Source organism: Sorex araneus, chromosome 4 (genome assembly GCF_027595985.1).
Source record: "Sorex araneus isolate mSorAra2 chromosome 4, mSorAra2.pri, whole genome shotgun sequence".
Taxonomy (NCBI): Eukaryota; Metazoa; Chordata; class Mammalia; order Eulipotyphla; family Soricidae; genus Sorex; species Sorex araneus.
In genome coordinates, this window is record NC_073305.1 from 53275375 (window position 1) to 53291258 (window position 15884).

Consider the following 15884-nt stretch of genomic DNA (forward strand, 5'->3'; position numbering starts at 1 on the left):
TCACACCCGGCGATGTACAGGGGTTGCTCCTGGCTCTGCACTCAGGAATAACCCCTGACAGTGCTCAAGGGACCATATGGGATGCTGGGAATCGAACTCGGGTCGGCCGCGTGCAAGGCAATCACACTACCCGCTGTGCTGTTGCTCCAGCCCCTTGGCCAGAAAATCTTTTAAAGCAAAATTAAAACAAATGCCCCAATATCTTGGCATTACTTTCTGTGAGAAAAACAGATTAAAATTCAAATTTATTAAATTTTGAATTTCCTTTTCTTTTTTTTTTTTTTTTTTTTAGAAAAAATACTTTTCTTTTTTTGGATGGGCCCACATCTAGCAGTACTCATGGCTTACTCCTGGCTCTGTGCTCAGAGATCACTCCTAGGGGAGGCCAGGGGGATCACCTGGGGTTCCAGGGATCAAATCCAGGTTAGCCACATGCAGTGCAACTGCCCTACCTGCTGTACTATCTCCACAGCCCTAGAGAAATGTTTTCTTTATGATTTATGAATAAACTTTTTTTAAGAATAAATTTTTATTTATTTATTTATTTATTTATTTGCTTTTTGGGTCACACCCGGCGTTGCACAGAGGTTACTCCTGGTTCATGCACTCAGGATTTTACTCCTGGCGGTGCTCGGGGGACCATATGGGATGCTGAGTATTGAACCTGGGTTGGCCGTGTGCAAGGCAAACGCCCTACCTGCTGTGCTATTGCTCCAGCCCCAAAGTAATAAACTTTTGTTTTTATTTTATACAGACTAGATCTTTACTGGGTGTATTTGAAGAAGATGCTACAGCTATTTCCAACTACATGAACCAGTTGTATCAAGCTATGCATCGGATTTATGATGCACAGGTAAAAAGCTAGAGACTGACTCTATTTTTAAAAATGAATTTTTAAGCAATGAGGACAGAGATTGTGTCTGTCTTATTTACTGGTTATTTGCCTTGTATTTGGCTCATGGTAATACATATTTGCCAAATGGAAAAATGTATATTAGGTATTCTGTATTGCAGAACTCATTTAAATTACTAATGTAAAGTTTTTAAATACTACAAAAGTAATCAAAGAATGAATCATCTGTCCCTACTTCCCAGACTCAGGGCCTTCTTACTGGAATTCATTGATAGTGATCTTTACCTACAATTTGACTGGAAACTCCATCTTGTCACCAAGCAGTTTCCCTAATTATGCCTTATTTTTTTTTTTGGCTACTCTTTTTGGAGTATATGATTTGAAAGTAAGTTAGAGAAAATATTAAAAATTAGATGTAGCTTGGGAAACAGGGAAGGGAATTTAAGAAAGATATGACTAGTTGTTTTGATGGCTTTTGTATACACCTAATGGCATATTTATGTAATTTAATCATAAGTATATTTAATAGTAAACTGGGCTCTATTATGTTCATCCTTTGGAAGTAAGTGTTCAACTTTCATTTCTTCCTCTTCTTTTTCTCTCCATTCTGCACTCATTTTATGTACTTTAAAAGTTGCTGTGATAGTATTTTCCTTGTGATAAGTCTCTTAAGATTTGATTCTGCCCATAGAGATTTTTGATTCATTTGTAAGTGCAGTGTTATTTTTACTTTTTGTTTTTTTGTGGAGGGGGTGATGGGTCACACTGGCGATGCTCAGGGGTTTCTCCTGGCTCTGCACTCAGGAATTATTTCTGGCAGTGCTGGGGGGACCTTTTGGGATGCCTAGGATCAAATGTATGCAAGGCAAGCACCCTACCTGCTGTACTATCACTCTGGCTTTGCAGTATTATTTTTGTTATTATATTTGTCACTGTAAAAACTTTTAAACAAAAAGTTATTTCCTTTATATGATGATTTTGCTATTACTGGATTGCTATTATCTATGACATCTTGGTTGTATGTGTATAATTTCATTATACATGCAAATAAATGTGTACATAATAAAATTTCCTCACTCGGGGCCATATGTGGTGCTGGGGATTGAACTTGGACTGTCTGCATGCAAAGAAATCTGCTGTACTATCTCTTAGCACATGGTTGTATGTTTTTAAATGCTTACTAGCATCAGCATCTTGAAAGATGAATATTTTTTGTTTTGTTTTGAGGTTATACCTAGCTGTGCTCAGGGCTAACTCAGGGCTGTGTATTCAGGGATCGCTCCTGCTTGGCAGCAGGGCTTGGAAGGCCATATGCAGTGCCGGGGTACATCCCTAGTCAGCTGCATTCACAGCAAGCATCTTACTCACTGTCCTCTCTCTCCACTCCCAAGAGGAGTAATGATTCAACAACCTAGAGTCTCTTCAGATTTTTTTTTTTTCTTTTTGGGTCACACCTGGCGATGCACAGGGGTTACTCTTGGCTTTGCACTCAGGAATTACTCCTGGCAGTGCTCAGGGGACCACATGGGATGCTGGGAATTAAACCAGGGTCGGCCAAGTGCAAGGCAAATGCCCTACCTGCTGTGCTATCACTTCAAATTTTTCTAAGGTTATACACAGTTAGCTTTGATGCTTAGTGTTTATTAGCTGAGAAAAGGCAGCATGTTGCTGGAATATTGTTGAATTCCTTGATAGGGTTTTCCTTTAAAGTGCTTTAGTGGTAGGGTCTTCCCAGTGATTCAGTGATTGGTTTAGTTTAGAGTACATGTTGTATAGCACATGTTAAATGATAAATGAAAATTGCCTAGATATCTCCAACTCAGACTTTTTCCTTAACCAGTGCCACTGTACTAATTTGAATACTAATCTTTTCCCATAGAATGAATTAAGTGCAGCAACACACCTGACTTCAAAGCTTTTAAAAGAATATGAAAAACAGGTACCGAATATGAAATATTTTAAAAGTATAATTTGAAACATGCAGTGATGCATTATCATTCAGTTTTTGTATAAAAATGGGATTTTTCAAGGATCTTAAGTTTGTTTTTCAAATCACAGAAGATAATTTTGATATGGTATAGAAATTCCATTATGACCAACCTCTAGTTTTAATGATTTAATTTTAGACATAAAGGATTATCTAATTTATAACTATCTTCAAATTACAGGCTATTTATTGGAGAAGTGGAGCTAAACAATGAATCTGAATTTCTAGTGCATTGTGCGTTCTAATATATGCTATATTAAGTGTTTACTTAGCAAACATTTAAATTATTTTTTACCAAATATATAGATTACACTGTTTGATTTAAATGACATTTTTATAGCTATACAGAATTTTGGAAGTTTCCCAAGTTATTTAAAAATGTAAAATTTGATCTCACTTATAAAGATTGAAGTATTGGACCTTTATATCTCATCTTTGTTTTTCACTTAACAGCGTTTTCCACTAGGGGGTGATGATGAAGTTATGAACTCTACTTTGCAACAGTTTTCAAAAGTTATAGATGAAGTAAGTGCTTATTTTGTTTTAATAAATGTCTTTCAATTAAGGTAATGAGTTGTCTGGATTTTATTGGATATTTTTATGATTATATGAATGAAGTTCTATTATAAAGATTACTATTTAAAAATTAACTCTTTTTACAACTCATTAAAATAGTACTTTCTTAGTTTGTTTTAAATGAATTTCTTTGAGGGAATAAGCATGTGCTTTTTATACTCCCAGTCCATGTTATTCAGTGTTTCATTGTGTTATGATATATTGCAAAGAAAGAATTAAGCTGTTATAAATGCATGGTCATGGAGGGAAATGCTAAATGAAATGAGTCAGAAAGAGAGGGACGGACATAGAATGATTGTACTCATTTGTGGAATATAAAATAACATAATATGAGACTGATACCCAAGGACAGTAGAGACAAGGGCCAGTAATATTGCTCCATAGTAGGAAGCCTGCCTCATGAGCTGGGGGAGAAGGCTCATGAGAGAGAAGGGATCACTAAGACAATGATGGTTGGAAGGATCGTTTGGGATGGGAGATGTGTGCTGAAAGTAGGTAAAGGATCAAACGTGATAGCCTCTCCTCTCTACCTGTATTGCAAACCATAATGCCCAAAAGTAGAGAGAGAGTATGGGGGAAATTGTCTGCCATAGAGGCAGGGGGAGTTGGGATGGTGGGGGGTACTGGTGACATTGATGGTGGAAAATGTGCACTGGTGGAGGGATGGGTGTTCAATTATTGTATGACTGAAACTCAAACATGAAAGCTTTGTAGCTGTATCTCACGGTGATTAAAAAACCCTTTCATACACTTACAGAAAATAAGTTTAAGAGGTAGCTCTAAGTAATTAATCTGACTTTTGTCTAAAATTCAACTATCAATAGATTTGTAAATCATGATTCTTTAATTGGGCTGGAGCGATAGCACAGCAGGTAGGGCGTTTGCCTTGTACACTGCTGACCCAGGTTCAATTCCTCTGCCCCTCTCAGAGAGCCCGGCAAGCTACTGAGAGTATATACCTCACCAGGCTGTTTTCATCAGGGCGCCCCAGATGAGAACTCTCCCTGCCCCAAGGGACCCAGCCTGCCAGCCAACCTCCACTACTCAACCACCACCACGCTCCAGGCCGCTTTCTGGACACATTATAAAGACACTTTCTACCCATTTTTTATAGTTACCACACTATATTCAGTGGAGTTCAGACAGTAGGCAACAAATCATAGCTACATAGTATGGGCAGAGCCTGGCAAGCTACCCGTGGCGTATTCGATATGCCAAAAACAGTAATGATAGGTCTCATTCCCCTGACCCGGAAAGAGCCTCCAGTCGTTGGAAAAGATGAGTAAGGAGAGGCTGCTAAAATCTCAGGGCTGGGAGGAATAGAGACATTACTGGTGCCCGCTCGAGTAAATTGATGAACAATGGTATGACAATGATAATAATGATACAGTAAAACTGTGAGCTAAAACTATGGTCTTTTCCATTTTCTTCATCGTACTATATCAGGCAGCATTTTATCATTCACCTCATTAATCCTTCTGTCTAAAACAGCTATTTTCAACCCTTAATTTCTGTAACTAGCCATTGAACAGATCATAAGTAAACATGTAGAGGCTAGGAGGATCAAATATGGTAAGAGATGTTTGGAGATTTTGTAACTGTTTCTTTATTATTCTTAAAATACAAAAGTTCTGCTTTTACCATGAAACAGCAGGTCTGAGTTTTTAAGACTGGAAAAATAATTTTTGAAATATATCAGCTCATTATAGCAAAATATTTTCACAGGAGATCAATATAAAAAGTACAGGAATTAAATGATGTAACTTAGTGGTAGAGCATTTGGACTTGATTCACTTGTGAAAGCTCTGAATTTGATTTCCAGCACACACACACACACACACAAAATTTGTAGCCAGTAGATTTTTTTGTTCTGGGGCTAAACCTGGCAGTGCTCAAGGCTTACTCCTGCTGGTGTACTCAGGGATCACTCCTGCAGGCTCGGGACTGTAAGGGGTGGTGGGGATAGAATCTGGGTGTGCTGCATACAAAGCAAGATCTCTACCTGCTGTACTATTGCTCTAGCCCCAGCAAATTTTTAAATTGATAAAATATGTATCATTTAACTAAACTTGTGACGTTTAGTCTATTACTCACACATTTCTACCATCATCATTGATATTCCAGAATATTTCATCATCATCATCATCATCACCTCAAAGGAAATTCTATGCCATTAAGTAGTCATCCCCGACTTTCCTTTCCCTCGTCCCCAGACAAATTCTAGTCTGCTTTTGTTTCTATGGATTTGCTTGTTTTGGATAGTTTGTATCATTGGACTCATCAATTCTGGGGGCCACTAGGGACACATCTAGCAGTGCTGGGGACTCCAGGACTGCCCCTGGCAGTACTTTGTAGTACTTGGGATCCAACAGAAGTTCCTAAGCTTGCAAAGCATATGCTCCTGACCTCTATGCTATCGCCCCAGCCTTTTCTTTTTTTCTTTTTTTGGCTTTTTGGGCCACACCTGGTGATGCTCAGGGGTTACTCCTGGTCCTGGTGGTGCTTGTCACCTAAGCCTCTTTGATAGTGTCTTTTGATATACAAAAGTTTTGAATTTGGATGAAATTCAGTTTATATTTTCCTTGTTTATGCTTCTGGTGTTATAAGTGACTATTGCCTGTTTTTTTTTTAGAGTTTTAAGTGGAAGTTTTTTTGTATAATATAGTGTAATTTTTTTTTTTTTTTTGCTTTTTGGGTCACACCCAGCAATGCACAGGTCACTCCTGGCTCTTGCACTCAGGAATCATCCCTGGCGGTGCTCAGGGGACCATATGGGATGCTGGGATTTGAACTTGGGTCGGCCGCGTGCAAGGCAAACGCCCTACCCGCTGTGCTATCACTCCAGCCCCTAGTGTAATTTATTTTTTATATAATTTAGTATAATTCTATATATTTATAAACTTATCACTGCCACTGTCATCCCATTGTTCGCCAATTTACTCAAGTGGCCACCAGTAAGTCTCTGTTCCTCCCAGCCCTGAGATTTTAGCAGCTTCTCCTTACTCATCTTTTCCAGCGATTGGAGGCTCTTTCAGGGTCAAGGGAATGAGACCTATCATTACTGTTTTGGAATATTGAATATTCCACGGGTAGCTTGCCAGAATATAAATTTATAATGTTGTATAATATAGTGTATAAAATAGTGTAAATTTTAGTGATCAAATGTAGTCACTCTCCACTTAGCTTCCTCCTTGTGCTAGATTTTGTTTTATTTATAGACCACTGATTAAATACCTGTTTGTTTTTGTTTGTTTTTATTAGCTTAGCTCTTGTCATGCGGTACTTTCAACACAGCTCGCTGATGCCATGATGTTCCCTATTACCCAGTTTAAAGAAAGAGACCTAAAAGGTATTGAAAGCAACCCATATTTACTTTAATCTGCTGTCCAAAGATCAGTGCTTGTAAAATGTGTATTATTCTATGCCTTGACGTTTTCTTATTATAACATGTGCCAATTCTTACTTCTATTAGTCACTAATGTTTATAGGAACTCATGCTAAATGTTAAACTACATGCTGAAGAATTCTAATGAATAACATGCTGCTGCAGGAAACCCTAGTTAAAGACATGAATAGACCAATAATTGATATTTTTTTGTAACTAGGGAATGAGCAGGTGTTCTGGGAGCTTAAAAGGGTATCAGAATGTGACCTGAATATTGAACAGTGAAGAAGTTGTTTGCAAGAAAAGAGAGTCTCCTCTTACAGAGACTAGAATGTATGAAATTGTATTTATAGAAAACAAAACTTATTTTGACAATGATGAGAAATTCAGTGTGTGTTTTGGGGCACAACACAAGGCAAATCTAGAAAAAGATGAACTAGGACTAGATTATTATGCCGAAGTAGTTGGATTTGAGTAATGAGAAAAGAAGGCCAGTGGTGGTCTGTAAAGAGAGACATAGTTCCTTCATTTTGATGAGATGGAATAGAGTGAATTTGATGTCTGGGAGATTTGAATTTGTCAGAGTCCACTGAGGTAGGTATGACTAAGGCTTAACTATGGCACTGGAACTTAGGGTATGTGGTCTGAGTGGCACAGAGGTATGTGGCAAGTCTGGTAACAGTAATTTTGTGGAGATATTTTTTTCTTTTGTCATTACTGATGAGGTGATAAAGTGAGAGTTTCATAGAGCTGGCTATGCTTTCTCTTAATTTACAATCTCAGATAATAGATATTGATAGAACAAAAACTGAACTAATCAGTGAATGGTAAAGTGGTTAAATTAAATACAGAATAGAGACAAATGAATTTTAGGGATGGATTTAATATTTGTGGTATTGATTTCCAAGGTCAAGAAAGATGATCTTAGTGGACTGATGTCATAATCTTAATATTTTCTTTTCATTCAGCATTTGAACTTGAGTCAGTGTCAAAGATGATCTTAACTGCTTCTAATACTAAGCACATTTTCACATCTTAGAATTTGAGCTAGTTTTGAGGTTTGTTTTCTCTCACTATTTTGTACTAAAATTTTTCTGAAGGTTGCTAATGATGATAATTATTTCATAGACCACCTGACACATAGAATAGCTTTTTCACTTTGAATGTTGAAGCATAAAATATTTAGAATTTTGTAACTCAGATGGCAGTTGTTGTTTTCTAAACAAAAAGTTAAGGTTTTTAATGAATATGCTAAATTGAAATTATTCTTAAACTTTTCCAGAAATATTGACATTAAAGGAGGTGTTTCAGATTGCTAGTAATGGTAAGCCCTGAATATTTTACTCACTTATTTTTTACAGGGATACATTTCTTTATGATTATAACTTGGTGACTAGATTCTGTGTAATGATTTTAAAAATTGGGGCGGTGAAGTGACTCTGTGATAGAGTACATATTTTGTATGCATTAGGATCTGGGTTTGATTCCAATACTAGGAGAAAAAAACGTTGGTTCAACCTGGGAGATAACTCAAGTGGTAGGCCAGCATTTGTGGAATGAGGTCCTGAGTTTGACCTGGTGTCACATGGCTCCCTGGGCGCTGGTAGCCCCTAAGCATAGTTAGGCCTGAGTAGCAAAGTGACGTGGGGCCCCAGGCATTGCTGGGTTTGGCCTTTATAGGTTTTTTTAAAAATTGGAAAAAGTGATCTTAATTGAAATTTTAAGTAAACATTAAACATAAAAGTTTAAGTAAACATTATTTGAATCAATGTTGTATTTAATTTGCACTGTGTACATTTGTTGAAAGATGCAAATGTGAATAGTTAAAGCATAAGTTTTAAAGCATATTATTGAATTGTTGTTAATAGTCACTTCTGTTTTCTAGATCATGATGCTGCAATTAACAGATATAGCCGATTATCAAAAAAGAGAGAAAATGACAAGGTGGGATGCATACTTCTTCAGTGTCACAGTTAGCAGCTGTTTCATTAGGTGGTCAGTTTTTTGTTTTTAAAAAAAGAGTTGCCAGCAGTTATTTTGTATATTTGCTATATTGCTTAAAATCAGCAAGTATCTCTTTAAGCAAAGTGTTTTCAGAGAGATAGAACAAAGGCTGAGTGCATGCTTTGCATGCGGGAGACTTGAGTTTGATCCTAGCACTGCATAGTCCCTCTGGTACCCTCAGGAGTCATCTCTGAGCACTGAGCCCACTTGAGCGTTGCTGGGTGTGGCCCATCCCCATTCCCTTCAAAAATTAGATATATATTTTCTATTGACAAAGATTTCATAAGTTTGCATACAAGTGTATGCTGATATTCACCATATACCTTGCCTCTTTGCTCTTTGTTTTGATAAAGTTGCATGTGTTTTGTACTTACTTGAGCATAAACATACTCAGAAGCATTATCTCTGGTATTAGAAGTTTACAAATTGAATTGTTGCATATATAAAACAATAAAATTCTGTTTTAAGGATTTCCTCTTGTTATTAAGAACTAACTATAATACAGATTTTCTTTTCCTGACATTTTTTCGAAGAATGAAGTTTTTAAAAATTGTACTGTATCTTAGGAGAACTACATTCAGAATCAAAGGGCAGAATATTAACAGTGCCCCTTATGATTCTCTCAGCACCTAACCCATGACTTGCTGAGTTGGCCTCAGCCTGATGTTTGTGAGGGAGGTGATGTCTGTGCCTAGGAGTTGGAGTCTGCAGCCTCAGCTGTAGCTGCTGATTGAGACACGGTGGCAACTTCTGAGAATCGCATATAGGATAGAATTTAGTGTGCAGTAGTGATTCTGACACAATAAAGGGATTTTTCTGCTTGTCACAAAAAAGTTCAGTACAACGATACCTTCTTTTTTGGAGGGGACAGGGTGCACATATCTGGAGGTACTTGGTTGTCAGGGGGCCATGCAGTGCTGGGAATCAAATGCAGGGCTCCCATATGCTCCATCCCTTTGAGCTATCTCTCCAGTCCTACTTTTCATTTCTAATTTTAGTTCAGTTATTTGGTGGCATAAATATTGATATTATAGGCAAAGAGATTAGTAATTCAGGGACTAAGTCATTTTCCTTGCATGCTGTCAGTCTACTCTTGTTTGATCCCTGGCACTGTACATGGTCCTCTCAGCACCTCTAGGAGTGACCTCTGAGCACAGAGCCAGTAGTAGCCCTTGAACACTGCTGGGTGTGGCCCCTAAGCTAAGAAAATAGATATGTATGTTGATAGACTCTATGTATGCTATATATATATTTTGTTGTTATTGCTCTTTATTCTGGGACCATACGTAGTGGTGCTCAAGGGCTGCTCCCTGTGTGGTGCCCTGGGGTGCTTCTGACAGTGCTCAGAGGACTAGGTGGCACCGGGGATTGAACACAGGCCTTGTGCAAGAATAAAGCGGAATTCCAGCACATTTAAATTTCTCCAGCTGATAAAATATATTTTGAGGTATACATTACTTTTATATTTTCCTTTGACAAGTATGTTAAAGGCTCTAATGAATTATGGAACAGTTTATAATGCCTCTGGCTGTCCTAGGGTTTTTTTTTTTTTTTTTGGTGTTTTTGTTTGTTTTAGATTTTAGGCCTCTCCCAGTGGTGCTCAGGGCTTACTCCTGGCTCCCCACTCAGGGATTACTTCTAGTGGGGTTCGGGGACCATATATGTTGCCAGGGATCAAACCCAGGCTGGCTGCGTACGAGATAAGCATCCTACTTGTTGTACTATCTCTCCAGTCTCTTGTTCTAGGTATTTTTAAAAACAATTCCAGTTTAATTTCAAGCATCTATTGAATTCTTATGTCAATAAATGAGAAATAAGTGGGAGACAGTGATTGTTGGCTCCATTCTTACCTGTGAGGAGTGGATAATCTTTATTGGAGGCTTCCTATGTGAAGGCATTTGACTGGACTAGATAGATGCTCAAGTACAAAAACAAAAGAGATGCATGGACGGACACTAAACAAGCACAGTGCTATACTTCGTCACAAAACATCCGCTGAACAGAGAGAGTAGCAGTTTCCTTTGTTTGTGAATTGGGAAAAATTACACTTTCAGGAGGTGACATTTACTTTGAAGAAGAGATGTCACTGGTTTGGAATTAGAGTGAGGGCATTCCTGAGAGAAAAAAAGCCTTTGCTGCAGCACATGGTGATGTCTGGAGAGTATAAAAGTTCAGAGCATGAACTCCAGAGTCAGACAGCATTGAAGACAAAATTTCAGCTCTGCCACTTATTTTCCTGAGGTAACACACTAGTTACATCATTTCAAGCTTTATTTCTCTATCAAAAAAAAAACAACCCTGCTTAATAGTTTTAATAAGTAGATGAAATGAGGTGATTCATTGAGTACCTAACTTAGAGAAAAATTTCATTAAATTCTAGTAGTGATTATTATGAATATAGACTAATTTCAGTGTGTCTGGAGCATAAGATTTGGGAAAGTATAGCAGGACTGTCAAGAAGGAAACTGGGATCATTACTATGTAAATGACTAAATTTGTATTAGTGTGGGCCACCACCAGTGGGCTCTTAAGTAGGTAATATGCAGTTGTGTTACAGAACACTAATGGAAATATGGAGGGGACAAAACTAGAGAAAATCCAGTGAAAGTAAATCAGAGATATTGGAGAGTCTCAGATAAGATTGTGACTGGTAGTGGAGAGGAAAGAAAACCTTTAGCAAGTACTATTTTTTTTTCTTTTTGGGTCACACTTGGCGATGCACAGGGGTTACTCCTGGCTTTGCACTCAGGAATTACTCCTGGTGGTGCTTGGGGGACCACATGGGATGCTGGGGATTGAACCCGGGTCGGTCGCGTGCAAGGCAAACGCCCTACCTGCTGTGCTATCGCTCCAGCCCCAGCAGGTACTTTTTAAGTAGTGTTGATATGACTTGAGGAAGGAGAAGGATAAAAAATTAGTCCTAGAATTCTTAGGTGATGGAATGATTATTGGAAAAGTAAGAAATATAGTGCAGAGGGCTGAAAACAAGTCTTCTAGTGATTTATGCATGCTTGATGTCTCTTCCTAGTTAGGCAGAAATGTTAGAAGTCAGCAATTTGGTGGGAACAAAGGGTGTTGTGTATGTGTATTTACTTAAGGGCCGCAGCTCTCTATCTCTCACGCTGATCATATTCAGTGGTCTCCGCCACTCCCCCCAGCCTGGGGAGGCTGATGGCAACGGACAGGCAAAGGAAGGAAAGGCGGCCAGGTTGGTTGGTCTGAATTGCAGTTTATTCCATCTCATCTCCATTCTCCTCTGATTGTCCCTCTGCTTCTGCCTCATTCTCCATTCGACTTCAATCTCCTTCTGGCTTCCCCAGCCCACTCTTACAGTCTTAGTTAAATCCCAAAAGTATAAGGAGTTGGGGCTTACACATAAGTATGATCATAATCAACAGAGGAAAAGTCCTAGCCCCAAGGGAAGCTTCTTTTAGGACAGATTCTCATTCAGTAAGATGACCCACCCAAGGGCAGAATCCTTTGGGTGTGTTTCTTCTCTCCTTATCCAACAAACATAAATATATTAGTCATTTTGCATGGACATAGTAAGAGACACATTAAGCTTATAGGATTGCTCTCCTGGGGCTATCTTGCTATAGGTCTCAGACTACAGTGCTCAGGTCAGAGTCTTTCCTAACCCTAGCAGGGTCCTAATCGCATTGTTACTTTTTGGATCATGACAGAATTTGTCCATGACCATGCTCTTAACTTATAGTTAAGTATTGTCACACTTAGGCCTGGCCCATTTTGATGCCAGGGTAGCTTACAGCTTGCCCTGGGTCCATTCAGTCCCTCGTTGGGACCCTGCTTTTGGGGTGCTAGGAACTTAAGGGCAACTGAGGCTTAAGTCGAGAAAGCAGATGCCAGGGAGTGAATATTATTTGGAGTCAGTTAACTCCCAAGTTACAAAACATAATATTAACTCTTTCTGTGTCCATACAAAGAGGACATTGCTTTAAAGTAAACTATTTAAAAGACATATGGAGGGGAGAAAGGAATACATGAATACAAGTCAAGGGTCCTTAGAAGGATCTGACCTTATGAGTTAACAGAGTCTGATTAGGGGAAAAAGGTAATAGACCGGTTGAGAAAGAGAGCACAGAGAAGAGTTTACAGATAAACAAAGGAATGGGAGTGACTCGGGAGCACTGTGATGCTCGGGAGCACTGTGATGGATGTAACCCGATAAACTTAAGCTCCTTGTAGCAAGGGAGAAATGACAAACCAATGTTATCCTGCAAGTATAGACTGCCAGTTGGGCAGTCTTGACAGTATGGGATTTGGATTCCTGACTGGGAACTGTGTGTTCAGAATAGTACAACGCTCATCTTTACTGAAGGAATACTAGATAGTAACTCTATGGAAAAAAGTAACAGACTGGTTAACAAAAGGACTAGTTAGAATTGCACAAGTTTCAAAATGAGCTCTTAAGATACAGGATCTAAAATAAATTTATAAAAAAAAAAGACCAGTGCCTAAACTAATAACAGTGTGGTGGATAGAGTTCCTCTGCCATGTTTAGTTTAATTACTGTACTGCTTTGGTATATAAGAATTTTGCTTTTAATAAGTTGTTTTTTAAATTAATTGAGATGGTTGATAATAAAATAAGAGAACTTTTAGCTAATATAGGATTTCTAAAATATCAGAAAATAAGAAAGCTATGCAGAATTTCTTGTTTTTGCACTTTTTTTCTTGGATATAGTCTTCCCCATAACCCCTAGCTAATTCATTAATAGATATACCTAATAGTGTTTCTAATCTTTTTATTCACAGGTGAAGTATGAAGTAATAGAAGATGTCTACACTTCTAGAAAAAAGCAACACCAGACTATGATGCATTATTTTTGTGCATTAAATACTCTTCAGTACAAAAAGAAAATAGCTTTGTTAGAGCCTCTTCTTGGGTACATGCAAGCTCAGGTGAATATTGTACTCTGTATATAACTGTCTTACATCAAGCTTGTATTTATATTAGACATATAAGGTATTGTAAACTGTTGTCAAAATATTCCTGTCTGTTGAAACAGTGTATTTGGTGGGGGGGGGGTGCAGTTTGGGCCACACCCAGCAGTGGTCAGGGTTCTGTGCTCAGGGATCACCTGTGGCAGTGCTTCGGGACCATATGGGGTGCTGGAACTTGAAACTGGGTCAGCTGCACTTGAGGCAAGCTCCTTACTTGCTATATTTTTTTCTCCATTAAGCAGTAATATTAAAAATGCCTTTGGAATACTGCTTCAAGTAAATTAGGAACAGTGTATTTTCTTGCAAAAAAAGATTTTAAAATTTTAGAGTAAATGAAACCACTTAATCTTGTATATAAACATTGTCCATCACAATTGAAGATAGGGAGCAAAAGGTTAGATGAATCTCAGAATTAGAGTGAGTCCAGACTCCACTCACCCTTCCTTTACAGTAGAACTGAAAGAGAATAGATCAGTTTAAGTTTGCCTTCTGTTTCTGCATACTTCCTGAGTTAAAGACAATCTGGGGGCTGTAGAGATAGCTCAGCAGGCTACATGCATGCTTTGGAGGCCTCCTACATACAGGAGGCCTGTTCTGTCCCAGGCACTGCATGGTGTCTGGGCACTTGCAGGAGCAAATCCAAATCACAGAATTGGGAGAGCATCACTGGGTATAACCCCCAAAACAAAAAATGATAATAGAAGAACACCAAGTTTTCAAAGAGGTATATCAGGAAGGAATCTAGAAAATCAAATTTGAGTAATAAAAGATGAGATGGCAGTCCCCTAAATATTACGAGTTAAAAGAAATTTGGTGTATTTTAAATATGGATGTTTATTATTCAGATACAAAAATCTATCCTTGTGGTAAAGAAACTATAGTCATATGACTTACTTGAAATGTTTTTAAAAGTTATCTTTCTCATTAAAAATTGCTTTGTATACTTGTATTAATATATAAATATGTACTGTAGTAGTTCCCTTATTTACAGTTTCAATTACGGGTGGTAAACCCCAATTTTGAAAATCTTATATATAGTAAGATATTTTGAGAGACCATACTAGCATCATTATAATTGTTCTATTTATTAGTTATTGCAAATAACTTAATTGTGTCTATAATTCAATCCTTTGTTTTTTTACTTGTGTATCTGGAAATTGTTTAGATTATTCACTTTAAGCATTTTGTTTGCGTATGTGTATGTTTGTGTTGTTCACCTCTCATTCCCATACCCTCTTGCCCCAGATAAGTTTCTTTAAGATGGGTTCTGAAAATCTCAGTGAACAACTGGAAGAATTTTTAACTAATATTGGAACAAGTGTGCAGAAGTAAGTATTTTCTTCAGTAAGATTGACAATGAAGTTATGCAAATGATAAGTTAACAGCTAAATGCTATAGTCTAAATATATTTGGCATTTAATTTCTTGAGAAACTATTTTCCCTGCCATGAGAATTTTTCTTACATGACTCATGGGTGCTTCTTAGTTTTTCCACAGAATCTGAGCACTGAATTCATAACTGTAAAATCAGATGAATTTTATTGATTCTAGACTGTTTTATATCTGAGTATAACAAACAGATAGTAATTACATATAAATAGATTATCTCAGTTATCTGAATTATGAGTGATACGTGGAGGTAACTAAATTAATCTTAATTTCCAAACCATGAAATCTTAAAAGAAAGTCATTCTAATCAGGTTTAGAAGTCTGAGCAGTAGAATGTTCAAACTTAGGTATAAAGTGGGTGCAAAGAATTGTCTGTTCATTTAGCTTATTGAGGTAACAATACCATAAATGTTTAAGTGTTTTAGGGGCACAATGTTAGCACACCACACCCACCAACACACCAAAGTATCACTATCCTACCAAAGTCCACTGGACCACCTCCACCGTTTAGCCCACTCCCACTTCTTCCCACACACCTTACTGTTGGTAAGTAACTGCAGTTCTGTGGTCAGAGTCTAAGGGTTTGTTTTGTTGAACTTTGTCTGTTCCCTAGCTTTGTTTCTATATATCTGACGTGAGTAGATTGTTTGGTATTCTGACCCCTTCCAGTTCTATCCATGTTGTCACCAAATATTGACAACATTTCCAATTGACAACATTGCCAATA

The 15884-nt window shown here is 37.8% G+C and overlaps 1 protein-coding gene across 1 annotated transcript in view; it reads left to right on the top strand.

The window, feature by feature from the left end:
* APPL1 (adaptor protein, phosphotyrosine interacting with PH domain and leucine zipper 1) overlaps nt 1-15884 on the top strand; it is a 48690-nt gene that overhangs the window by 10188 nt on the left and 22618 nt on the right. Inside the window, exons 2-9 of the mRNA XM_055134636.1 lie at nt 755-853; nt 2733-2792; nt 3294-3365; nt 6678-6765; nt 8084-8125; nt 8687-8745; nt 13581-13727; nt 15015-15097. Of these exons, the coding sequence (XP_054990611.1) occupies nt 755-853; nt 2733-2792; nt 3294-3365; nt 6678-6765; nt 8084-8125; nt 8687-8745; nt 13581-13727; nt 15015-15097 (650 nt within the window). The remainder of the gene's footprint in view (nt 1-754; nt 854-2732; nt 2793-3293; nt 3366-6677; nt 6766-8083; nt 8126-8686; nt 8746-13580; nt 13728-15014; nt 15098-15884) is intronic.